Source organism: Hippichthys cyanospilos, chromosome 3, assembly GCF_059441005.1.
Source record: "Hippichthys cyanospilos isolate Australia breed blue-spotted pipefish chromosome 3, RoL_Hcya_1.0, whole genome shotgun sequence".
In the NCBI taxonomy this organism is placed as follows: Eukaryota; Metazoa; Chordata; class Actinopteri; order Syngnathiformes; family Syngnathidae; genus Hippichthys; species Hippichthys cyanospilos.
Genome location: NC_142371.1, coordinates 17,755,278 through 17,783,014, shown reverse-complemented (window position 1 = coordinate 17,783,014; position 27,737 = coordinate 17,755,278). Strand labels below are relative to the sequence as shown.

At 41.8% G+C, this 27,737-nt stretch overlaps 1 protein-coding gene across 3 annotated transcripts in view; it reads left to right on the top strand.

Annotated features, from left to right (window-relative positions):
- grik5 (glutamate receptor, ionotropic, kainate 5) overlaps positions 1–27,737 on the top strand; it is a 136,502-nt gene that overhangs the window by 76,259 nt on the left and 32,506 nt on the right. For all 3 annotated transcript variants that reach the window (XM_088409434.1, XM_088409433.1, XM_088409432.1), the window contains exons 4-11: positions 2,485–2,649; positions 4,809–4,973; positions 11,805–11,902; positions 12,599–12,764; positions 19,561–19,739; positions 21,769–21,822; positions 25,056–25,214; positions 26,833–26,985. In XM_088409434.1, the coding sequence (XP_088265560.1) occupies positions 2,535–2,649; positions 4,809–4,973; positions 11,805–11,902; positions 12,599–12,764; positions 19,561–19,739; positions 21,769–21,822; positions 25,056–25,214; positions 26,833–26,985 (1,089 nt within the window). In that variant the 5' untranslated portion in view covers positions 2,485–2,534. The remainder of the gene's footprint in view (positions 1–2,484; positions 2,650–4,808; positions 4,974–11,804; positions 11,903–12,598; positions 12,765–19,560; positions 19,740–21,768; positions 21,823–25,055; positions 25,215–26,832; positions 26,986–27,737) is intronic.

Genomic DNA, 27,737 nt, shown 5'->3' with positions numbered 1-27,737 from the left:
CCCACAAATGTGACAACAGCGTTCCACTTAGCTTCGCAATCATTATGTGTGTATGTTTACACACACACGCACACGCAAACGCACACACACTCTGCCTGGACTCTAAACGACTCCCACGGCGCGGGCGTTTTTCGCCGAGGTGCGGCGCGTGCGCGCTCGCTTCGTCTGCCGTTGACTTTGAGCGGGGCAAAGCGTAATGAGGCCACCGCTGCCATCCGCGCAGTATGGTGCGCGGCTATTAGCATTAGCGCCGCTTTAGCTCTCGCACGCTCCCCTTCCAAGTTTTTGCATGTTCTTTGACACACATCATCTCCACAGAAGCTTAGCGGGGGGAAAAAAAGGGGGTTAGCAAAATCATATCGCGTGGAAAAAAGGAAAAATAGTCAAAGGAAAGAACGCAAAAAAATTACGTTACTTTTGTTGAACGACTGAATTAGCAAGGCTGAAAAACGTGGCATCAAATTGACTTTCTTTCGTCGAATAGAAATAGAAGAGTTTGAACTCTGTTAAGAAAGTTTGAATATACAATTCATCTTGTTAAAAATGTACTCTGGATCCAGATATTTTTACGGTGGCAAAATCAACACCATTTGTTTTATTTTTCAGTTTTGAAGCCTCTGCTAATTATGTAGGAAAAATTACATTTCTTCCAGCTGACTTTTGCTTTTCTTTGCGGGGTTTGCATGTTCTCCCCTAGCCTGTGGGTTACCTCCAGGCACTCCAGCTTCCTCCCACACTCCAATTTGTCTTTATATATATATATATATATATATATATATATATATATATATATATCAGTACAGTTTATTTAAAATTTTAAGTCGAGTCACGTCCACAGAACAGGAAGTGGTCGGAGTACTGTCGTTTTTCCCTTCGTTTTCAGGCTGAGCATTTGTGAGGGCCCCGCAATTGCGTCTGGTTTCAAACGGCGGTGGTGACGCAAGGTTTTGAGTTCCACCCGCTCGTCCGTCCGAACCCCGCCTTCCTTTCCCGCCGTGTCGTCAGTCGGCGCCGGACTCAAGCTGCCAAGTAGTTCTTGTCGGAATTGTGTTCCAGGTGAACTAAGGAAGCTCAAACAGGGCTGCTTTAAAAAAGAAAAAAAAAATGTTGTGAGAGCGAGGAAGCCGTCCCGGAGAGCTCCTCGCTTGTCTTTGAACTGCCTCCGGAGATTTCCTCAAGGCTGAGGCCCGTCACTTGAAAAAGTACCAGTCTCGGCAGGTGACCCTTCCGGGGAATGCGTCTAGCATATTTCAGCGCCGGACAGGCGTGCAACTGGTCGGCTTCACCGGCACGGCGCTAAATCTCGCCTTTGCGTTGGAAAGTCAAGTGAGAGTGAAGTGGCTCACCAAAGAAATCGGCCATTGTTTTTTTGGGGTTATATCAGTGGGTTAGACTACTACTGCAGTAATCGGTATGCCCAACAACCTATAAAATCTGTGATAAAAACAAAAATACTTTATTCAAATACTCTCTCGGGGGTGGCTTTGTAGCATTTTACGTTTTATTGACGCATTTGAAAGGTAAATGAAATGTTGAACGTAGTTTTTCATTACAAGACTTCTGCTTGGTATTACTATGATTAACATATTCAATAAAATAGCCATTGTATGGAGTTTTGTTCAAAAGCCTTATATGATATTATATATTTATATTTACATTCATGCAACTTTTTGGGTTAAAAAAAAAAAAAAAAAAGCAAAACCTGGGTCAAAATGACCCGGGAATATTGTTTTATTTATTTGAGGTATTTTAGGGGTCACAAGATTTGTTAGTTAGCAGGATTACAAACAAAACCTGTTCTTTTGGTGACTCATGACCCCGGGTCAAATTGACCCAGTATGTTATTACTATTCAGGAAAAACATTTCAAACATTTGAAAGTTAAGGTCTATACTGAAGGTAGTTTTCTTCACAAGACTTCTGCTTGGTTTACAATAATTAACATAAACAAATAATTAACTTTTTTTTTTAAATTACATTTTTCCAACACAAATAAATACGCAAAACCAGGGTCAATATAACCCAGGAATATTATTCTAGTTTTGAGGGGAAACTCCCAAGTTTTGTTAGTTAGCAGGGTTACAAACCAAAAATGTTTCTGAAACACTTTGGATAGTTACACATGACTCTGGGTCAAATTGACCCGGGGTTGTTATGACTATTACAGAGAAACAAACACAAGTTTACATTAAGTAAACTTTTACAGTTTACATAAAGTATTGTTATTTTGCTTTTTCTTTTTGACCCTTTCAGATAGATGCTCACACCTCCGGGTCACATTGACCCAGATACATTGCTGTTCTTGAGATACAAACGTTTCACTAGATAAAACAAAATATTTAATTTGGATTGTTCACATTTCAGACACGTTTGGGTGACTAAATACTCCCCGGGTCAAAATGACCCAGGGTTATTATTTCTGTTCCCTGCAAACTAATATAACAGGAGGGCGCATGAACGTACAACGTGTCCTCCGTTCCTGCAGGTGGTGGTACAGGCAGCCAGCAGACCATTCTCCATGAGGAGCGGTAGAAGATGCCGGCTCTGCCAGCACTGCTGCTGTCGATACGCTTCCTGTGCTTCCTGCTGCTAGCCAACATGCCGCCGCGCTCGCTCTGTCAGGCCCCCGTCCTCTCTGCCGTTCGTATGGGTAAGTTGGTGCCCCCTTTTCAGTATTCGGCGCCCGTGCACCATCTTCTTGGGAGGAAAAAAAACAAATCATTGACAACAAATAGGCAAAACCCGGGTCAAAATGACCCAAGAATATTATTGCTGTTTATAAGGGTTTAAAAAAAAGAACACGCATGACATGTTAGGGATAGACACTCATCAAAAAGTTTCAGAAATTTTTGAATAATTACACATGACTCTGGGTCAAAATGACCCAGGATGCTATTACTTTCATAAAGAAACAAACATAACATGAAAGTATGAGTTCAGTATTGCCTTTGTTAGTTTGTGCAGGTTTCCAATCAAAAAACAAATTTTTTGACATTTTTCAATAGATGCACACACCCCTGGGTCATATTGACCCAAGAATATTATTTCTATTTCTGAGGAGTAAGAAACACAATGACGCAAGAAATATTTTACCATTACACCCAAAAATAAGTTTCTGAAACTTCTGATAATTACAGATGACTCCGGGTCATTTTGACCCAAGTTGTTATTACTATCCCAGAGAAGCAAACATAACTCACAAGTATACATTAAGAATGGTCTTTCTTACTTTCTGAGTATTTGATACTTTTGAATCAACATACACAAACAAAAATACGTTTCTGAAACTTTTGATGACTACACATGACTCCGGGTCATATTGACCCAGGATGTTATTACGATGCCAGAGAAGCAAACGTAACACACAAGTATACATTAAGAATTGTCTTTGTTACTTTCTGAGTTTTTGACACTTTTGAATGAACGTACACACCTCCGGGTCATATTGACCCAAAGGCATTATCGTTGTTCTTGAGAACTGAACATAAATCACTGACTAAAACAAAATACTGAATTTGGATTGGACACATTTCAGATGCGTTCGGGTGCATGACTTTTTCTTCTTCTCACCAGTCACAATTCTGAGAATCAAATAAGAATTTATATGACTATATTCAGAGTCAGAATTCGAAGAGAAAAGACAGAATCATAACTTTTTTTCTCGACTTTCCTTAATTGTCTTCCATGTCATTGCCTTGAATCGTTATGTAAAACCCGTCAGCTCCGCGCTTTGATAAAAGACGACTCGGCGCGGTTCACACGATGCCGAGAGTGAAATTTGGATTTCACCTTGACTTTATTCCCCAAAAAGCCTCGGCGTTTGGATGACGATAAACACATTTGGACTCTTGATAATAGGAACGATAGCAAAAATAAAAATGGCGTCAAATAAAAAGCAAAGTGGTGCGCTCATCATCTTTCACTTGGAACCACTTGGGCTCAAATAAAATTTCGTAAGTTCCGGATTAGTCGGGAACTATTGATGAGACGTCATGTGACTCGGCGTTAAGAAGGAATCCGGAAACAGGAGCGGAGACGAGAGTTACTCGGGGTCCTCGCCGCTATTTCGGGCCATCCGTATCGTTGGCCGATCTGGTCGGGGGAACGGATCGGTTGCCCGGAGCGACACGCTCCGAGAGAGAGGCGGCCAACGCAAAAAAACAAAACAAAACAACAACAAAAAAAGTTCAGGCGGGAGGCGAGGCCCAGATGCAAACAATAAGCATGGTAATCCACACGTTTTTACCGTTTATAAGAGTTACAGGATGTAACCCCTTAACTCATTCAATACCAGTGACGTAATTTCACGTTGTTTCAAGAATCCAGACATGAAATTCCAGATAGCTAAGTATGATATTGTTAAATTTAAATTGAATTTCCGGACTCTTATATAAACGTGAAAATACGTTCCTGGCATTGAATGAGTTCATTTGGGGGTCAAATTTCGGTATTTTACCTTGTAGCGGACGCACCACTTTCGACAACGATGGAAAAACTATCGCAAACAGATTAAACCTCATCTTTTGTAAATCTTTCATATTTTCTTGAGTATATATCCATAAATTAAACAAAATTGCTGCGGATTAAGGGACATTTGTTTCACATTTCTCACATTGTGAGCGGTCAGTGAACGCCTCGCCAGTGTATATATATATATATATATATATATATATATATATATATATATATATATATATATATATATATATAATTTGTTTTTTCAAGCAGAGGATCGTGACATCCGTAGAAGCTGTCCTTCACCGTTCTCTCACCATCTTTGTTTTTCTCTCTCTCTCTCGCACTCTCTAGCGGCCATTTTGGATGACCAGTCTGTGTGTGGGCGCGGCGAGCGTCTGGCGCTGTCGCTGGCCAGGGAAAACATCAACAGCCTGATGGAGGGGCCGGCCCGAGCCCGAGTGGAGGTGGACATCTACGAGCTCCAGAAAGACTCCCAGTACGACACCACTGACACCAGTGAGTCCGGCTCGCTCCTTTCCATCAAGAAATGTGGATAAAATACGCAAATTCATTTGTCAGGCCCTATATTTTAAAGACGAAAATGCCTAAACAAGTTTAGTTTCCCTTTAAGTATTTAGTGGCTGGTATCGGCGACTTCCACAAGAATGGATACCTTGAAGTAAGTCTCGTATCTACACTTAGACTATGAATACTAAGTTTCTCTTCTCACCCACCCACCCCTAATTGGTATCATTTGTCCGACTCTCTGCTTAAAAGGCTGAATACATCTCGTGTAACTTTAAGTCTCGGTGGCTGGTATCGATACCTCAAAGTAAATCTGCTTTCGTCACTTACACTATGAAGACCACGCTACAAACCTAAATGGTATAATTTGTCTGACTCTACTTTCTACTGCTGAAAATGGCTACATAAGTCGATTGTACCTTTAAGTCTCAGTGGCTGGTATCGACAGCCTCCGCGAGTATCCATACTTTGAAGTAAGTCTGGTATCACCACGTATACTACGAATATCTAGTATCACACTCGTTCATAATTGGTTTAATTTGCCAGTTCCTACTTCCTACTGTTGAAAATGGCTAAACAAGTGTAGTATTCCTTTAGGTATCAGTAGCAGGTATCGGCATTTATACAGATACCAAGTATCGATATTCACCCTTGGCTTTATTTGTTGGGTTTTACTTTTTATTTTTGGCTAAATGGGTCTAGTGTCCTTTTAAGTCACACTGGCTTGTATCGGCAGCCTCCGCGAGTATCGATACCTTGAAGTAAGTCTAGTATTTCCACTTATGCTACGGATATCCATCTCTGATTGGTTTCATTTTCCAGGCCCCACTTTTTAATCCTGAAAATGTCTAGTCAAGTCTAGTATCTGTTTATTATAGGTGGCTGGTATCGGCATCCTCGACAAGTATCGGTACGAAAAATTACGTCTGGTATTGGCACTTCTACGGATACCAAATATCTCACCCATTCTTAATTGGTTGAATGAAAATGGCTAAATAAGTCTAGCATTTGTTTCATTATAGGTGACTGGTATCAGCATCCTCTACAAGTATCGGTATCATAAATTACGTCTGGTATCGGTACTTGTTGTCTGGATACCAACTATCCATCCCTAATAGGTTTAATTTGCTGGGCCCTACTTCTTGCGGCTAAAATGTCTAAATAAGTCAAATATCCATGTAATTATAGGCAGCTGGTATTGTAATCTTCGACGAGTATCGGTACCATAAAATATGTCTAGTATCTGCGCACTTGGAAAACGAAATATCCCTAATTGCTTTCATTTTCCGGCTCCTACTTCTTAGCGCTGGAAATGGCTAAATGAAGTTTAGTATCCTTTTAAGTATCAGTAGCAGGTATCGGCAGCTTACGTAGAAGTCTGTACAATGGAAGCGCACCTTGTTTTGTTTTTTTCGTTGTTTTTGACGAGCTCACGCCGACGGGTTTACGTGACACCGACGACCCGCCGAGCCAGACTCATTAAAAGCATTAAAAGCGGTGGGTCGGCGCCCTCCGAGAGCGGCCGCCGGTTCCGCGGACCGCTCGACCCGCCGCCGCTCCGTAAAACGTAAAAGTCAAAGAATGAGAGACTCCCGTTGTGATACGGTAAAGTCTTCCGACCCTGACGGCCTCGGGCAAAATTTTACTTGCGCGGGTGAAAAAGCTTGTGTACGTATGTGTGTGTTTGTGTTTCTGTATACGTGTGTGTGTGTGTGTGTGTGTGTGTCCTTGACCAATGGGCAGGAGACTCTGACAAGCTTGTTTGCCCAAAGCTTTTTTTTTTTTTTGTCATCTTGCTGTCTGAGGTGCATAAAACACAGCGAAATATAGTGGAGTATTTCCATGTTGCCTGGTAACTGACCCTCTGATTGGCTCTTGTTTGAATACAATAAAACATCTTTTTATTTTTTTTTCATCATTACTATTAGTAACGCACACGTAAAAACATGTAGGGTGTTCGGAGAAGGATTTTCATTTATGACCAGCATTTTTTGGATTGCAGGTTTACCTCGCTATTTTTCCTGCTATTTTACTACCTTTTTAATCATACCAGTTAAAAAAATATATGTTTATTTTATGTTGACAAAAACAATAACTTTTTTCTTTCATGGTTTTTGTTGCATGCTTTTTTTTTGCATACGTCTTTATCTTGCATGCTTTTTTCTTGCGTGGTCCTTTTAGTTTGTGCAACTTTTTTCTTGCGTGCTTCTGTTTCCTTTGTGCTTCTTCTTTCTTGTATGCTCTTTTTTATCGTGTGTGACGTTTCTTGTGTGCTTCTTTTTTTGTGTGTCTTTTTTTGTTGTGTGTTTCGTTTTTGCGTGCCTCATTATTTTGCATGATATTTTCTTGCATGCTCTTTATAGAGTGTGTTTTTTTGTAGTTTTTTTTCCTTTGTGCTTTTTTGTGTGCTCACTTTATTTTGCATGGTTCTTTTTTCTGGCATGTTTTTTATTGTGTGCATCTTATCTAGCGTTCTTTTGTTTTTCATGCTTCTGTTTTGCATGCTTCTTTTTTGTGTTCATTTTTATTTTGTGTGCGTCCTTTTTCTTGCGTGCCTTTTTTCTTTCGTGCTCCTTTTATTTCGTTTTTCTCGCATGATTCTTTTTTTCTTGTGTTCTTTTTCATTGTGTGTGCCTTTTTTCCTGTGTGTTCCTTTTTTCTTTCACGCTTCTTTTCTGCGTGCTTCTTTTTTCCAAGCGTCTTTATTTTGCATGCTTCTTTTTTCTTGCGTGCTTCTTTTTTCGTGTTTCCTTTTTCTGGCGTGCTCTTTTTTTTTACATGCTCCTTTCTTGTAAGGTGTTTTTTGTTTGTGATTAACTTTTTGTCTGCTTAGTATTTTGTTTTTATAATTTACACTTCACCGTGCTTTCACTTGCGTGAAAAACATGAGAGGTTGCAAGAAAAATTGGACCAAATCTTCACAAGTCCAAACAAAGGATTTTCTTTTTTTTTTTTCCACAAAAACAATATGTTTCCATATTTGGACAGAACATGGCAATATTCTCACTGCAGAGTTGGAAAAGTATTTGAAGAGCTCGGCTAATGACTTCTTCAAGAGCTAATTGGAGTCCGAAGTCAGCCAGCCAAAAGTCCAATCAATTCCTTGAGATTGGAGGTGCTGCTTAGCTACCCTATTAAAAAAAAAAAAAAAACCCAACAACTCTATTTTTGAGTTGGCCTCTCTCAAGAGACATTGCCCAATGTCAAGCATGCCTCACACAAACTCCAGTGGGCATTTCATTCATGAATCGAATATTCGGATAAAATTGTCATGCGTTTTTCTCACAATTATGGTTTATTTATCAATCACTGTTTGTTTTGAATTAAAAACTGATTTCGGAAATGTTTTCCAAAATAAAAGCAGGTTTTTGCAAGGGGCTTTTTTAATTCAATACAAAAGATAGTTATGATGCAACATATTATTTACAATCATTTGCATTTCACCTTCAGTTTCTTTTCAAATGAATGGCAATTTTCTTCCCTTCCAATTTTTGAATGTAAGTTGATGATCATGGAGCCGCTTGCCAATCGGCGAGCTCGAAAGAAGCCCCGATACTGATACTTGGAATCGATACTCGCCCATCGCTGATTTTGGAAGTTAAGTTTCCTTTTAAGAACGTGACTATAAATACACTTGCACTAAAAAGTTAAATACAACCGAACTGCGATAAGCCCTACCTCCTGTTCCAGCGCTTTTTTTAGTTGTTGTTGTTGTGGCATTTTATGAGATAAGCACGCTCGTTGACCCACAGCTTTGCCTCAGTGATCAAAATCAAGCTATTCGTGTCTCCGAGAAGCCTGCGAGCTTATTATGGTTGTTGTCCCCAACCCCTTCTAGACTTTTACTCTCAAGAAGCGGGACAGGACAATTTGTCTGGAATTGATTTTTTTTTTTTAAATTTATTTCCTCTCCCCGCCCGGGTTCAGACGACGCAGGTCAGAAAGCAATCTCCAAATAAGAGGCTGACCTTTTTTGGTTGGAGTTTTTTTTTTGTTTGTTTTTTTGTCTTTTTATGCAGGCTAGCAAATGCGGGACTGTTTAGCGCACGGCGGGGTTTCTTTTAATTGTGTTTGTCTGGTGGACGTGTGAGCCGGCACCTTACCGCTATTGACGGTTGGGCACGGAACATTCCGGTCAATACTTTTTTTTTTTTTTTTAGCCAGCGCCAATTCTTCCACTTGTCACGCTGGGAAAACGCAGGAGTGCCGACGCTTTAAAGGCTTCATTTAACGGCTGGCATGTCAGCTCCTTATCTGGACTCCCAGGGACTTGAGCTTATTCAATTGCCCAAAGAGTCAGCCCTCTTTTTGGGGTAAGGCATTTATTAGGCAAGGAGTTGTTGGTACGGAATAGGGCTGCGTCTACTATTTTTTTTTACAGCATTTATACAGGTTAACCTCTGTGTACACACTTTGCAAATTATACACGTTGCATTTTTCCCCGTAATGCTAATTTCGTAAATGCTTTTAAAGGCGTAAAGTTGTTCAACCACGCAAATTGTTCAGTGCTATCAGTTCTAATCATACATATGTAGGTTACATTTTTTACCGCCCACCAAAAATTGGAAAATGCTATGATCGGTCTTTGTAGCCTGTGAAGTGACAATGACACTTTAACAGGACTCTACCGCCACCTACTGTCTTGAGGTGAAACACAATTCAACAAAGAATTTTTTGTTTGACCGCCGCTCAATGGAATCTTGCAAAAATCCCAGGAAAATCAATGTCATAAATCCTATTAAAATGCATCTGGAAAATTGTCATTAAAATGGTTTTATATGGTCCAAAATTTGGACAATGATTATTTTTGTATACACAATCACACACGTCCAGCTGCAATCACACAGGAATGTCAGAATCATTGCATTTTGATATTTTACATGTTTCAATCATCATTTCAGATTGCTAGTGTTTTTCCCCATTCATTCTTTAATGATAGCATTAAAAAAAATCAAAGGAATTTCCATAATTTGTAACATTATGCCACAAGGGGAAAAGGGGTCGGTTCCGGCTCACAAATGGGTTTAATCCAGCCCGTCAGATGATTTTGTGATGTATAAAAATGAGCAGAATTCATTTTAATAAATACAAGACTTGAATTGTTTCATGTATATTAAGAATAATTAGCAACTTTTTTTCCAAGGCATTGCACCCGACTTGGTCAACTTTTTACTCCCCCGGTCTTGTAAAAAAACAAGCATAAACACAGAAAACCAAAGAAGGCCCTTAACTTTTATGGCGGTACGATCAGCATCTTTTTCCCCTTCCATTTAAACCGCGCTAGGCAACACGCTCCTTTTTGGAGACCAATCGTTCGCTCTCGCTTTGGTCTATATGAGACGGCGTGACATCAAAACTCCATTACAAAGAATTAATACATCGGGCCAAAGCGTTTATTAAAGGACCGGCCGCTGTTTTCGGGAATGAGGAAATGATTGTTTTCTCTTTGCCTTCATCTCACGGCGAGCTTTTTCTAATATGTTTCCCTCTCGTGTATCTAAATAATGAAAAGGCCGCATTGCAATAATAGTTCCATTGTTAATGAGAGCTTTCTGTAAAAGAGGCTTTTTGATGCAGCTCTTGTGCCGGAGCTCATTACCGCCGCGCTCGCTCACTGTATTTCCCCGCGTTGTCGGCGTTGTAATGGTGCAAATCATTTCAGGCGGCGGCGGCGGCGGCGGCGGGCCGCACTTTGGCTGGCTGATCTTGTCCTCGGGGCCGACGCTTCCTGCGAATAAATCAGATTAGAGCCGGTCCCATTCCGCCGCTGCCATGGGATCGACTCAAAAAGTCAACTTTGTCTCCACGTGCCTGCTGCGTACCGTAGGAAAGGGCGTACCTAAAATTTTCTCGAAAATCGACCGCGCCTTATAATCTGGCGCGCCTTATACGACGCGGAAACCGCTAGTTTGCATTTTTGGGGGGCGAAAAACTTAAAACCTTTCCGCACTATAAGGCGCACCGCATTATAAGGCGCACCCTCAATTAATGGCATATTTTAAAACTTTTTCCATATATAAGGCGCACGGGATTATAAGGCACGCCCTCAATTAATTACATATCTTAAAACTTTTTCCACATATAAGGCGCACCGGATTATAAAGCGCACCCTCAATTATTGACATATTTTAAAACTTTTTCCACATAAAAGGCGCACCCTCAATTAATGACATATTTCAAAACTTTTTCCATATATAAGGCGCACCGGATTATAAGGCGCACCCTCAATTAATGACATATTTTCAAACCTTTTCCATATAAAAGGTGCACCGGATTATAAAGCGCACCCTCAATTAATGACATATTTTCAAACTTTGTCAATCACAATATAGTAATACTCAAAGTAATAACAATAATAACTCTAAACTCTCAATAGCATAATAACTCAATGTTAATATGAGCAAGCGTGTTCAACTGTAAACGCACAAAAGAAACCGGTCAAGCTTTCTTTATCACTTCATTCCCCATCTACCAATCCCAATCTCAATATTGATCCATATAAAAGGCGCACCTGATTATAAGGCGCACCATCCGCTTTTAAAAAAAAATTAAGGCTTTTAGGTGCGCCTTACAGTGTGGAAAATACGGTAATCGCCATGTAAATTCTTCAAATTGTTCCTCTGCATTCCAGTTCTAAATGTGTTTTTTGACGATTAAAATTTCCAAACCACCATGATTAAAATTGTCATATGCTTTATATGCTCCATTTTTGAAGAATGGAAGCCGCACCATCCTTCCTCACTGCAAAATTTACTATCAAGGCCCAGTTGTTGAAGCGAAAGTGTTAGAGGTTCAAAACAAGTTTTTTTTTTTCTCCCTCAGTGTGCCAGATTCTCCCCAAAGGTGTGGTTTCGGTGATCGGCCCCGCCTCAAGCCCCGCCTCCGGTTCCACCGTCAGTCACATATGCGGGGAGAAAGAGGTGAGTGAGTTTGTCGCACCCGGTTTCACAGTGCTTACAAAAATCGGGGAAAACCTGGGAAATATGCGGACTCTATAAAATGCATATGGCCCTTTTCAGGTGGGCGACTTTTGGAATTCTCAATCGCTTAACCCATTCGTTGCTAGCCCAATTAAAATGGACTTTGAGCCTCAGTAGCTATCAGTTGCCTCCGGCAAAATTTTAAACATGGTCGTCAATGTTACTAAATGCGTTGTTGACGTCTATAGCTGCCAGTGGTAGGTAATGGGTTAAAAAGTGATCAGTGGGAACAGCAACTGTGACATTTTGAATTATTTATTCAACTGCTTTGGAAAAGTCATCCGATGGCCGCGCCAGCCTATATGGAGCAGTTGATTACAGCTAGCCGCTAATGCTGCTTGCATTTAGTGCTGTTAGCATTGCTAGCTGCTAACGTTGGTGCCGCCGTTAAGCACCTGAACACTTGTGGGCACAAAATTAACGGGTAAACAAAGGCAGGAAAAAAAAAAAACAGATACTCAAATTACTTGCAGTCATCCAACAAATCCTATATTTTATTTAGTTTTGCCCCCAGGGTGTAATTTCACTGTTTACCGCTAGATGGCAGCTCACATTTTTCTGACACTGCAAATTTGACTAGGGAGACTTGTACAGGCTTTTGAATCTGTTCTTGTAAGCTCCTCCTCCTCTTTTCAGATCCCGCACGTGAAGATCGGCCCGGAGGAGACGCCCCGTTTGCCGTACCTCCGCTTCGCCTCCGTCACCTTGTACCCCAGCAACGAGGACCTGAGCATGGCCATCGGGGCCATCCTGCGCTCCTTCAGCTACCCGTCCGCCAGTCTGGTCTGCGCCAAGGCCGAATGTGAGTCCCCTCATCAAAAAAAAACAAAAAAACAAAAAAAAAACGCCTCCCTTTTCACATCAGGGGAAAAAAATGGGGCGCATTATTATTATTATTATTATTATTATTATTATTAATAATAATAATAATAATAATAGCAACATGTCATGCTTCAATGGCCGATTTTTCTTTTGGAGTTTGCAATGTCGGACTGCATTTGAATGCACCATACGTCTCGTCCTCAAGTTAGCAGCTAGCTTAACTGACGAGCGCTTTCTTAGCGTCTTTGATCAGCGATTTAAATAAGATTCTTCGATGGCGGCGTGTTGATGTTAGTACTGAAGCGATGTGATGACAGTTGGGGATAATCGTAATACAACCAGCGCTCTGTGGAAAAAATTCAAAATAAAAGCCCCATAAGGCATTTCAATCTTAATTTGGGGATTCCAAGTGTTCAAATGAGACACAAAGTCCAAAATTCTCCCATGCGAAACCGGTTATTTCGAGCCTTGAGTAACACTTTTACAAATAACTCATGCTAGCGATGTCGCAGCTAGCTTAAATATTATTATTGACACCGCTAACGTCAGTTTAACATTACTAGCGCTGATTATTTGTTTACGCTAGCTACATAATTCATATTTTTTTAGTTTGTAACTACTACAGTGTCTCCACGATGGATTATTGCCGAGAAGAAAAAAAAATCAATTTCTGAAGGGCTAGCAGGCGAAATTTTCGGTAGTCTCCGCAACGTGCGATTGATTTTTAAATCGCGCGTGTTTTCAACCGCTTTTGGACAGCGATCATAAAGTTGTGCTCACGCTGCAGGCTTTTTTTTTTTTTTGTTTTATTTATTATACTCGTGCGCACATCCACCTGGGAGACGTGTCAAGCTGCGCTCATCTAATAATAAAAATGATGTTGGAATGCTTTGCAGTTTTTTGGTTGGGGGGGGGGGGGGGGGACACGCCTCCAAGACAGCATCGGGGAATTCATTATAAGCCAATGTTTTTCTTTTTGAAAGAGCGCATTATTGATTGATTATGCAGTAGCTTATTGGGAAGCAGAGGAATGAAAGGATTTACGGCGAATGCTTGCTGCGGCGCGGGTGCTGCGGCGCCCCTGGAAGTCAATGGAGGCCTATGGAAAGGCGCAAACAAAAGCGTCACTCAGAGCCAATCATTATCCTCTTGGCTCGCGGGAGCCACGAGGCCTCCTCGTGTTTTTTTTTTTTTTTTTCTCTTCGTATTCCGTATGGACCCGTCGCTTCATTTGAGCTCTAAAAGCTTTTCCGCCGAGTCGGATCTTTGGGTGATTTCCAAAGCGAAGGGGAGCAGAAACGCAAGTGAACGATGGAGGTGCTTTACACTAGCTCTTAGTTCTGAGGTGCTGGCTTCCAGACTCAGTTTGCGTGCTCTCCCTGTTCCTGCGTGAGGCTTTGCTGAGTATAAGTTGAAAAGGAAGAAGAGGTTTAAAAAAAATTAAATGGGAAGGGAGGTTTGGGTCATTCATAAGTATAGTACTAAATGTGAAAGGAAGTGGGGGGGGGGGGGGTGACCCCAAGGAAAAGGCTTTGTTGAAGTTCAATTGTAATCAAATATGAGTTTTCATGGTTTTGTTTGTTTCAGACACTTTGATGGACTTGTTTATTTTTTTCAGTTTTAGACAAAGCTGTAACTCATATAAACACTGTAAAAAATAGTTGTTGAAAGTTGATTTATATCGCTTATTTCGTTTGGAAAAAAGATAGAGGTTTAGGTATACCTATTTTTATTTATAGTCAGGGCGTCGAGTGGGGGGGTGCGAAAAGTTTTCTCTTTCCTGGGGAGGGGGCTTGGCAAAATATAATTGACAAGCACCGCTCAGCCGGTAAGTCAAGGCTCTTAAGAAAGTGCATGAGATTTTTAAACCTCTTTAACCATAGAAATCCTTATGTCTAATTGATAACTGTTTTAATGTTGCGACAGAAACACTCTTCTTTTCAAATTAAGAGAAAATGAATTGGAACATCAAGCAACGTACTGCAAATTTGTATATATATATATATGTGTGTGTGTGTGTGTGTGTGTGTGTGTGTGTGTGTAAAAATACATTACAAATGTAGTGCAAAGTTTGAAAAAAATAGACATGAAGAGTACAGGATGTACCATTGCTGTAAACTTATAAGCATGACTGTAGCAACATATCTCAGACATTTTTATTCGGGTTCCCGATGGCCCCAATTGAATCCACAGCGATTTCCAGCTCTATTCTCAAATTTGTTGCCCCCCCCCCACAAGGTTATCACACTGGAAGGCGGTGACCCACTTGGCTGCGCTATCTTATCGCCATGGCGCCGGTTGCCATGGCTCCGGGAAAGGTGCAAACCGTCGTTGAGCCGGCTTTTGCGGCGGACGTGGGCGTACGCTCGCTCGCTCGCTCGCTCGCCTTCATTGTCCCGCTGCGTTATTGGTTTGTTTGCTTGCTCACTTTGCGTCTGTGTGTGCAACTAGTCGTTATCTTGTCGCGGTCGGGCTGCGGTCGGTCCCGATCGGGACCGGCGTTGGCGAAAACGGAGAAGAGGGGCAAGGCTGGTCTGCTTGGTTGAACGTGCGCTTCGCAGTAAAATGTTCTTGGTTTGAGTTCCGGAAGTTTGTGTGGGTTTCACATTAGAAAAAAAAAAAAAAACAAGCATGTCTGCCCGTTTTGTTTTTTTATGTGTGAGATGACACTTGTGGTTATCCTGTTTGCCTCGCAGTCAAATGATCTAGGTTCGAGGCCCGGATGTTTGTGTGGGTTTCACGTATTAAAAAAAACAAAAAAACATGCATGTTAGCCCTTTTGGGTTTTTTTTGTGTGTGTGGTGGCAGTTTGTGCTAGTGGTTATTCATGTTTGCCTCGCAGTTAAATGTTCTGCGTTCGAGGCCCAGGTGTTTCTGTATTTTTCACCTCGCAAAAACCTGCATGTTAGTCCATTTTTTTTTAGAGTGTGAGGTGGAACGATGGTGGTTGGTGTTTGCCTCGCAGTCAAATGTTCTGGGTTCGAGGCCCAGGTGTTTCCGTATGTTTCACCTCGCAAAAACCTGCATGTTAGTCCATTTTATTAGAGCGTGAGGTGGAACAATGGTCGTTGGTGTTTGCCTCGCAGTCAAATGTTCCGGGTTCGAGGCCCAGATATTTATGAGTTTCACCTAGCAAAAACATGCACGTTAGCCCGTATTTTCTATCTTCCTCTTTTCTTTGCAATTTTCAATCACAATTTCCCTTTTTCCGTCAAATTTTGCCTTTCCCATACTTGTTTCCTGTCCAATGATTCGCATCATATTTTCCTACTTTTTACATGTCAACTCTTCTTCTACGGTTTTCTCATTTCCTGTTCTTTGGTCAGCGTCATGTTTTCCTCAACCAATCCGTGTCATGGATTTCATATTTGGACCTTTGTGTACCTGTTGTGTACTTTTGCCATTTTCCCTCCTGGCCCTTTTTGTTTGTTTGTTTATCCTCTCCTTACGGTGTCCTCCGTCGGCCATCGGAGTGCGTTTGAGCGCTCCTTTCGAACACGTTTAATCCCGCCGGTCAAACGCGAGCGTCTGGAATTTTCGGGTCATTTCCGACGCGTCTTTTCTCCGGCCGGCTAACGAGGCGCCGCGGTGAGACTAATTCCATTAAGCGATCGTGGACGGATGGATGAGGCGGAGGACGGCGAGAGGGCGAGGTGTTGAATGCACGGGGATCCAAAAAAAAAAAAAAGAAAGGGAAAGGAGAAAGACAGCGGAGAAAAATATGTGACACAAGCAGGGCGAAGGAAGAGAGGAAGCTGTAAAGCGCATTGATTTTTCTCCCCTCCTTGCTCAAACTAATTAAAGTTTTGGCCTGCTTCAGTGATTACCCCTCTGCTTACAGAGGCTTTCTCCCTCCCGCTGAAGGGCTCTATCCGCTACCTCTCCATCCAGATGCACCGTGTCGCCGCCCCCCCCCCCCTCCCCCGTCGCTTATTTACATACCTAGGGGGGGCTTTACTATAGCGCGGTGCTTCTCAAATATATTTTGCAAAGCCCCCTCAAGGTAAGAGAAAACCTTGCCGTTCTCCGCGCCGACTAGAAGAAAGATTAGCCGTCAACATTTGAGGGTGTAACGAAAACTACTGTGTGTATCGCTCTAGAACGAAAGAATAAAAGCTCTAGAAAATGGATGGATGGATGAAAAATAGGATATATATTTTGTAAATTTTTGTGTATTTATATATATATGAAGATATAAATTACATATATGCTATATACATCATCTATATATTGTATTTATATGATCACATAATGATCACTTTACAGTATTTATATATATTATATTTATATTAATTATAAAATATATAAATATAAATAATGCATATTCGCATACATATAAATTGTATACATATTATATATATAAATATAATATATATATAATGTATATATGTATATATATATATATATATATATATATATAAATGATTGTTTTATTTATATATTATATTTACATAAATTATAAAATATAAATATATACATATGCATGCATATAGAAATTATATACATATTATATATATGACATATATTTTATATATATGTATACACGTTATACACATATAATACTATATTTATATAAATTATAAAATCTATCAATACAAATAATACATATTCGCATACATATATAAATTATATACATATTATATATATAAATATAATATATATAATGTATATATATGATATATATATAATTCATGTATTTATATAAATGATTGTTTTATTTATATATTATATTTACATACCTTCTAAAATATAAATATAAATATATACATATGCATGCACACAGAAATTATATACATATTATATATATGACATATAATATATTTTATATATATATATGTATATACGTTATACACATATAATACTATATATATATATATATATATATATATATATATATATATATATATATATATATGAACAAGGTCATTTATGACAAAAACTACAGTTCACATTCTATCTTTTTAAAATCTTATATTTATAAAACCTTTAGCTGGATAGAATTCATTCATTTAAAAGATATTTCCTTTCTTGCGTACAAAAAAAGAAACGGGTATGCACGTGACGTCACGGGCCGCCTTCAGAAGATGGCGTGACGACGGCAAGGCGGAGTACCAGATCAATCACATGCGCAGAGGTCGCCGTACGTATGCGGTGATCTGGGTGAGCCGCGGCGACCCGGCGGCACGGCAGAGTCGACTTTCCGGTCGGGGCCCCGCCGCCGCCGGTTATGCTAATCACCCCGACGGAGAAGTACGCGCCAAGAGAGGGAAATCAGCTCAAGTAGTTCACACGTTTCTGCTCTTTTTCTCCACTTTCATTTTCACATTCCCCTCAAAAATAATAATGGCAGCTGGCGCTCCGAGCGGACCGAAAACGTAATTGAGCTGTGACACAAACGCTGAATTGCAGTAGGCCCTAAAGGCCTCCGCCGAGATCAACTTTTTTTTTTTTTTTTTTGACATCGGAAGTAATGGAAATGTTGGAAGTGCCGCCATCATGTAAGCTTTGTTCACTTTACAGATGATGTTCAAGTCAAATGTTCATTTACGCTTGCTTGACTCACAAAAGACGCCAGTGCAGTGGTGTACATTCCGTTTTCAACTCATTCGGTCCCAAAGACGTATTTTTACGGATCTTTCAAGAGACTCAGACGCTCTTTTCCAGGGGTTTTTTTCAAGTTTGGTTAAAGGAGTGTCTAAAAATGGCTGGCAATCAATGAACTAATTACTTTCATAATTTTTTTATCTATTATCTATCTATTTCTATCTATTACTTCTGTACTTGAGGACCCAAATTAATTCCGACTTTAATACCTAAATACCTAAATCCTTGACCTCAATCAGTAATGTCAATCAATAATCAAAATAATAGTGTATTGTGGCCTGCGGCATATTCTAAAAATACATTTTGACGAGGCGCCCATGGTGTATATTAAATTTTGAACTCATTCTATCCCAAAGACATATTTTTACGTATCTCTCAAGAGACTCGGGACCTGTATTCCAGATACGTAAAGATACGCACCAATCCTTAAATGATATCCTCCATAAAACTACCATTTTATTTTTACAGACAATAAAAATGAATACATTAATTCATAATGTAGGAGGAAAGACGTATCAACGACACTTTTTTCCACATATTAACTCATTCACTGCCAATGACGGCTATAGACGTCAAAGGTCTATTCTTAGGGGGCAGGCAATGAACGAGTTTATTATTTTACATTGCTGTCATCAATAAACTAAAAGTGCAGCCATGTTGCAAAAGAACATTTGACTCATTCACTGCCGTTGACGGCCATGGGCGTCAAAAATCCATCTTTTACTGGGCAGGCTATGAATGAATTAAACTCAAATTTTGTCATTTGTATTGCATGAAATTAGTCTCTTTTTTTTTTTTTTAACCCTCATGCATACATACATACATACTCTTAGCATCTTCACTGCTACCGCGGCGACGCCGGATCCCCGCCGCTCCCCTCAGCAACGACAAACAAGCCAAATAAAACAATGAACACCAGATCACCTATAAATCCTTCAAGTGGAATAAAATATTGACTTTTTTTCCAGCGCCGCAGCTCCCAAATCCGTTTCCGGCGCTGACACGAGTAAACAATTATTTTTACCCGAGCGGAGGTTTGAACACATAACCCTCAGCCCGGTGATATTTCAGCATCTGAACGGTCCCCGCGAGGCGGGCGGCGGCGCCGCGCCTGCCGCGCGCCGATAGAGACATTGATATGCGGTCTGACACGGCGTGTCGCTCTGCCTCAGGCCTGCTGAGATTGGAGGAACTGGTGCGCCGCTTCCTCATCTCCCGCGAGACGCTGTCAGTCAGGATGCTGGATGACAACCTGGATCCCACCCCGCTGCTCAAGGAGATCCGCGACGACAAAGTCGCCACCATCATCATCGACGCCAACTCCTCCGTCTCCTACCTCATCCTCAAGAAGGTCAGAGAGTGCACGCGCGCCCGCTTTAGGGGACGCTTGGTTTCGTTCGGAAAAGAAAAAAAAAAGCCTATATTGCCCTTGGCGCCATCTTATGGCGTCATATGACATGGAACTATGTTAAAGTGAGCTGAAAAGCTCTATGTGCTGCTTTGACGCTATCTTGTGCATCTTGGTGTCAAGGAACTATGTTGAAAAGAGTTGAGGAGCTTCTTGTAGTGGTTTGCCACCATCTTGTGGTATCTTTGTGTCAAGGAACTATGTTGGAGTTGAGGAGCTTCCAATAGTGCTTTTCCACCTTTTTTTGGTATCTTGGTGCCAGGGAACTATGTTCAAGTGAGTTTAGGAGTTCCGTGTTGTGCTTTGCCACCATCTTATGGCATCATGTGACAAGAAACTATGATAACGTGAGCTGAGACGCTCCATGTGGTGCTTTGCTGCTATGTTGTGCATCTTGGTGTCAAGGAACTATGTTGAAGAGAGTTGAGGAGCTTCTTGTAGTGGTTTGTCGCCATCTTGTGGCATCTTTGTCTCAACGAGCTATGTTGGAGTTGAGGAGCTTCCAATAGTGCTTTTCCACCTTTTTTTGGTATCTTGGTGCCAGGGAACTATGTTCAAGTGAGTTTAGGAGGTCCGTGTTGTGCTTTGCCGCCATTTTTGGGGGGAACATTTTTGTTGAAGAACCATATAGAAGTTGAGAGGCTTCATGTCGTGCCTTGCCGCCATCTTGTGGCATCTTTGTGTCAAGACACTTTGTTGGAGTTGAGCTTCATGTAGTGCTATTACACCCTTGGTATCTCGGTGTCAGCGAGCTATGATGAAGTGAATTGAGGGATTCCATGTTTTGCTTTGCCGCCATTTTTTTTTTTTGCATATTGGTGTTGAAAAACAATATTGAAGTTGAGAAGCTTCATGTAGTGCATAGCGCCGTCTTCTGGTATCTTGATGTCAAGGAACTATGTTGAAGAGTTGAGTAGCTTCATATAGCGCTTTTCTGCCATTTTGTGGCATCTTGCTGACAAGTAACAATGTTAAAGTCATGCCATCTTGTGGCATCTTGGGGTCACGGGACGATGTTGAAGAGAGTTGAGGAACTTCATGCACTATTTTGCCACCATGTTGTGTCATCTTGGTGCCAGGGAACTGGGTTGAAGAGAGTTGAGGAGTTTCGAGTACTGCTTCGCCGCCACGTTATGGTATCTTGGTGTCAGGCAACTATGTTGAAATGAGTTGAGCTTCATGTAGTGCTTTACTGCCTTTCTGTGGCACCTTGGTGGCAAGTAACTATGTTAAAGTGAGCTCAGGAGCTCCATGTAGAGCTGTGTTCCCTTTTTGTGGTATCACAGTGTCAAGGTCGAGAGCCTTGACACCTGCTTTGGACAACGGCTAATTCCTGATCCTCACCCCTGGCAGCTTGCATTCATTGCGGCTGCCATGACAGTGTCCCATTACTTTTGTCCATATTGTGTAAGCACTTAGTCTTCTTGAAAGTGTTTATTCATAACATTTTATTGACACTTTGCAGCACATTGTGAATGGGCTGTCATAAAAGCTCCCCTTGGGTGTCCGCGCAGTGTGTAAAGCTAATCTGGTCTACACAACAACGCTGTGGGAGTACTTTTATTTCCCCTTCCGTCAATGTGTGTGTCCTCAGCGGGAACGCCAGATCCTCAAGCGAGCTTATTATCCGTAGAATAGTCCAACTTTTTCATTCCCTTCAAACTTCAGTCCCGGTAAGCCGCCGGAGAGCTATTTTTACCTCGGAAGCCCCACCCCCGCGGGGCCCGTGTGCGGGACAGTCGTGACAACGGGACATCCTCGCGTGGACATGCTTACGAGCGGGAATTGCTCAGGAGCTCCGTGAGGACTGGCTTTGCGCCCTCGGGGAGGGGGGGCGGGGGTGTCGGGATGTTTTCCATGATGTCAACTCATGATTAACATGGACTCCTCACTTTTCATCCTCCGCTTCATTTTGCCCCCCCCCCCCCCCACCCGTCTCATTGTCATTGCCCCCCCCCCTTTTGTGCCGCAGGCGTCAGAGCTGGGGATGACATCACCGTTCTACAAGTACATCCTCACCACCATGGTAAGAACGGTTGTTTTTCATGCCGCCGACTGTTTTCCCTGGCGCTTGTCCTCATTCGGCTCGTAAAAGTTAAAGAGCCCGTTAAGTGAATTTAGACATTTGTTTCTAAACGCATTGGACTTATTGGAAGGTAATTGCTGAAAACGTGCAAAGACTGCAGGACTACGTTGAGCTGGGTTGTCAGGTCGGAGCGTTAAACTGCTACTCTAAAAACGCGGGGAAAATAGCCCAAATTAGGGGGAAAAAAAAGGGACTAATGCAACATCTTGGGTTGTAAATTTTCTCCACAACGGTGGGCCGAATGAAGAAAAAACATTCTTAAAACAGTTGGGCCCAAAATCATACAATGTGAGTCATGAGGACTAAAATAATCCATATTGGGTTAAAAGTGGACTACCCCAACATTTTTCGTTACACAATAAACGTTGGGTCAAATGAAGAAGGCGCTTGTAAGAAGGAGTCAAAAATAACAATTTGAGTCCAAAGCTGAAAAAAAAAAATCTAATTGCATTAAAAAGGGCCTAACCCAACATTTTGGGTTATGTATTTGGGTTATCCATAAATTTGGGCCAAATGAAGAAAACACATTCTAAAAACAGTCGGTTCAAAAATCACACATTTTGAGTCCAAAGGTCTCAAATGATCCAAATTGGGTTAAAAATTGACTAACCCAACATTTGGTGTTGGAAATTTAATTAAAATAAAAGTTGCGTTAAAGGTGTATTCTACAAAATGTGTCCAAAATAGCATAATATGAGTCTAAAGTTAAAAAAAAAAAAAAAAAAACATCCTAACTGTGTCAAAAAGGGCCTAGCCCAACATTTTAGGTCATAAAATTGGACCACATGAATAAATCACATTCTAAAAACAGCTGTGTCAAAAATCACATAATTTCAGTCCAAAGGTTTAAAATAACCCAAATTGTGTTCAACCCAACATTTGAGGGTGTGAATTAATCCATGGAAGTCGGGTCAAATTAAGAAAATGCATTCCAAAAACGGATCGGTTAAAAATAACACAATTTGAGTCCAAAAGTAAAAACAAATCCCAATTGGGTCAAAAATGGGCTAACGCATCATTTTGGGTTACAAATGTAATCCATAATTTTGGCGGCCATAGACGTCAAAGACCCATATTAGCTCATTCACTGCCATTGACGGCCGTAGACGTGTAAGATCCTTTTTTTAAAAATCATTCAAATATGGCCAGAATGTTAACAACGCTCTTCCCCGCGGGGTAAGAAAAAAAGACTTATTTATTTCCACTTTACACAGACTTGCAAGTCAAGTGCAATAACTCCCGAGCACATGATTCATGTTATTCATATTAGCTCTAATCAAGTTACAAGTGCAATACCCCAAGTGCAATTTTGACATGTGCAATTACACCAGTGCAATATTACCATCATGTTTACGAGCGCAAATTATATCGCCGTCGCTCGCAAGAGGATAAGCTCACAAAGCCCTACCGATTGTTTATTACGATTTTTTTCCCTGCTCGTTTTCTGCCGCGTTTTTGCTTCAATATTTTCACGTTCGCAATTTTTTTTTTGCGTGCGCGCGCCTTTCCGTTCCAATTTCGTTGAACACTGCAAGGACGATTCTTTTTCTACTTCTGAGAGTCCTTACGAGAAAAAAAGATGAAACGATGCAAAGCACGCGTTGGGGAAAGTGCAAAGGACGAGCGACGCCCCCCTCCCCCCCTCCCTTTTTAGCATTTCCATTAATGCGTGGCTTCATGCGAGCCTTCACTCGGCTGCCCGTTTTCATCGCCTTCCCCGTCCGCCCTCCGTACGTGCCTCACATGCCGTTTCGCTGTTTACATGCCGCGCCGTGCAAAAGTCACTATTAACATGCAAAAGCTACGGCGGGCCTCCGCCGCCAAACCTCCGAAGATAAACTTCAAAGGGAAGATCCGTTACAGTTGCCGGTCGACCCCCGACGCCTCGCCTACCCTTTCCGTTTATTTTCGGGTCGCTAAACTGTTTAACCTGAAAATGTTACGGGCCATGTTTATGTCCTATTTTTAAAGGTGACATTGTGATTCCGTGGAGCCAAGTGGAGAATTTTCCTGACGATACAGACGCGCCTCTACGTTTGAACATCCGATTTAAAAAAACGTTCCGAGATATGAACAGAGTTGCCGCAGTTGCGAATTATCAACGCCAGTGATCATGAGTAAAATGACCCAGGCAGGATAGACACATTTAAGGAGAGCTAACTACCGTATTTTTCAAATAAGCCGAGATTTTTTTCTCGTGATTTGAGCCCTGCGGCTTATAGACTCGTATTGCTTATCTGCATTTTTTTTTTTTACTTGCCACAAGGGGGCAAATGTCTGTTTCTCTTCAAGGTGTCGATCTATGGAACTCAGTGAATTAGACCTGAAAAGTGTGAATCAATGTCTTTGCTTGATTTTGTTTTTTAAATATAGTATTAACTCATTCAATGCCAGGGACGTATTTCATGTTTTTAAAGGGAAAGTACGAAAGATTTAGACCGTTTTTCACTACGGACAGTAGGAGGTGCTGCAGGTGCTGCATTTACCATTGTCCGGGTTTTTACCCGTCTAGTTGTCCAAAAAATGTTCATGTCGCATATTAGATTCGGTCTCAGACCAATCAATGGCCTCTAAAGTGCCAACGTCACATTTTGCAACCAAGCTACTTTTTCTTGGAAAACTGGTACCTGAAAAAGTGAGTAGGGTAGATTTCTAGGTGGAAACTGTGCTTTGGAGTAGCGTAGGGTAGATAACATCAGTGGAAAAGGGGCGCTTACCCGATATACTGCGATAACACTTCCACGCTCGGTCAGCTTTTGCGTACGACTAAACCGCTGTTCGTCATTCTACACTGATGAGTCATGGCATTACATAAGGGTGTTTTGGCAACAACTCTTCACGATTTTTCGGTGCAACTCGTGGCCCCAAAGCTCAGCCTCGCATTCGAATGCAAGTTTTCTCCATTTGAGTGATAATGGCCACTTTCAATAAGGACGTTCAAATAACACGGCTAGCGCTTGTTTAAGAATATAATAACCGTCTAAGCAGCTGAAGTTGTTGTCTCGCTCAATTGGCACTTTTCTCCTCTCGCGGTTGTCAGGCCTCTCCTAAGATTAGACGCTGTCTCCCTTACTTCCTTATCGCACTTGACTCCGCACTGTATTTTGCCCGTCCAGTGCAGAGCCCCGCGCTGTCAACACTGTCGTGTCAAACTGGTCCGCTTCTTCTCGTAGGACTTTCCCCTCATGAGGCTGGACGACATCGTGGACGAGCAGTCTAACGTGGTGGGCTTCTCCATGTTCAACACCACCCACCCCTTCTACCTGGAGTTCATCCGCAGCCTCAACCTGTCGTGGAACGAGGGCTGCGAGCTGTCCTACCCCGGCCCAGCGGTAAGTCAGTTTGTGCAAAATAATGGATTGGTCCTAAACTCCAGGTCTTTGACCCCTGTCTGGAGTCACACGTGCTTGGGAATCCTTGGTGAATTTGGAGAGTTGGGGATTAAACCCTAAATTGGCTCACACACGCTTTCAAAAATCGATTCATAGACAATAAAGGTTTGGATTTTGACTTTTGTGACTCAGACTTGACTTGACTCTGACGTTTGTGACTCAAGTATGACTTGGACAATGACCTTAGTGACTCAAACTTGACCTTTGCTTTGACCCTTGTGACTTGTACTTGACTTTGACTTGGAGCTTTGTGACTCATACTTGATCTGGACTCGGACATTTGTCACAGGCTTGACTTGGATCTTAGTGACTCCGACTTGGACTTGACTCGGATATTGACCTGGATATTGACATCTATGACTCAGACTTGAATTTAGACTGACCTTTGTGAGTCAAGTTTGACTTGGACTCTGACTTTGACTTGGAGCTTTGTGACTCATACTTGATCTGGACTCGGACATTTGTCACAGGCTTGACTTGGATCTTAGTGACTCCGACTTGGACTTGACTCGGATATTGACCTGGATATTGACATCTATGACTCAGACTTGAATTTAGACTGACCTTTGTGAGTCAAGTTTGACTTGGACTCTGACTTTTGTGACTCGGACCTCTTGTGACTAGACCTTGACTCTGACTTTTGTGAATGGATTTTTGTGACTCCTACATGACTTTGACTCACACCTTTGTGACTAGACCTTGACTCTGACTTTTGTGAATGGATTTTTGTGACTCCTACATGACTTTGACTCACACCTTTGTGACTGTTACTTGACTTGGACTCGGATGTTTGTGACTTGGGCTCGACTTGAATATCTGTGACTCCAACTTGGACTTGACATGTACATTGACCTTTGACTGTGACCTTTGTGACTCAAGTTTGACTTGGACCCTGACCTTTTTAACTTGTCCTTGACTTTGACACAGATGTTTGTGACTCAAACTTGGCTTTGACTCAGACCTTTGTGACTTGGACCTGACTTGGACTTGGATGTTCGTTACTTAGGTTTGACTCTTTGTGACTCAGACTTGGACTTGACTTGGACATTGACCTTTGTGACTCAAGTTTAACTGGAGCCTTTGTAACTCAGACCTGACCCTGGAATCGGACTCTTGTGACTCAAACTTGACTTTGCGTCGGACCATTGTGACTTACACATGATTTTGATTCAATAAAGGTGGACTTCACTTAAGCTCTGACGGCTTCACTGAGTGAGATAAGACAGGGGTTAACAAGTAGGTTCTTCAAGAAACCTGTCCTTAAGATATTGTCGACACGCGGAATTCATATTCAAATCACACTAGTTTCATACTAAATTTCTGTACCTCCAGGCACTATGTTTAACATTCTGACAGCGTTGGCGCACACACCTGCCAAAACTGTCAAAAGCAAGCTAATTCAGAGCCAATAAGTCCTTGTGTTTTACTATGATGCAAACATGCCGCGTAACATCTTTTCCTTGTATGTAATGACAATCGATTGTATCCATCTGCATTCCCGCCACCCGTCCCTCCTCTCCCCCGTTGATGCTCCCGCCCCTCTCCCCCGCCCCTGCAGCTGTCGTCAGCGCTGATGTTTGATGCGGTGCACGTGGTGGTGGGGGCGGTGAGGGAACTCAACCGCAGTCAGGAAATCGGCGTGAAGCCGCTCAGCTGCACCTCGCCTCAGATCTGGCAACACGGGACCAGTCTTATGAATTACCTGCGCATGGTACGAACACACCAGTGCGAACGCGCATTCTCGCATCACACACACTTGGGACTCCATCAAGCCAAGGAGCCTCTGTTCCCCGGGATGTACCGGAATTTGACGTGAAAATCAATGCACTTCATAGAACTTCAAAAATCTTGGAGGTAGCTGCAAAGCACAGATGCGACAAATGCGAAGAATTTATTCGGACTTGACTGTTTTAGTCACACTCCACTTCAGAAAATGGCCCCATCAGAGTGGTTCACCACCTTTCCGGGAATGACCCCATTGGCTTTCATTCCTCCCTGACCTTTCCCAACATGACCCAATCTATTTCACTACGTAGCAACCTTTCCCACAATCATCTCGTCTGTCCGCTTCATTTTTTTGTCAACCCTTCCGTTAAAGAGCCCGTCTAGTTCGTTTGTTCCCAACCTATCGCAAAATGACCCAGTTCATTCACGGAATCGGGCCATTTCCCAAAATGACGCAATTCGGTCTATTTTACCCGATTTTCCCCCAAATTACCCGTCGTTTTCCCCATTGCCCCAGCCTATCCAAAGTGACCACGTCTGTTTTTTAATTGGTTTCCAATCTTTCCGAAGATGGTTCAACGGTTCCCAAATCTTCCAAAAACGACCTAATCGGTCTGGTTTACCCAACTGGTTTATTTTACCCAATTTTTCATAAAACTAAGGGTTCTATTTCAAGTCAAATGGAATAGCTTTTCGTGTTCTCTCACCGATGCGCTCTGAATTGAATCGGCTGGAAAC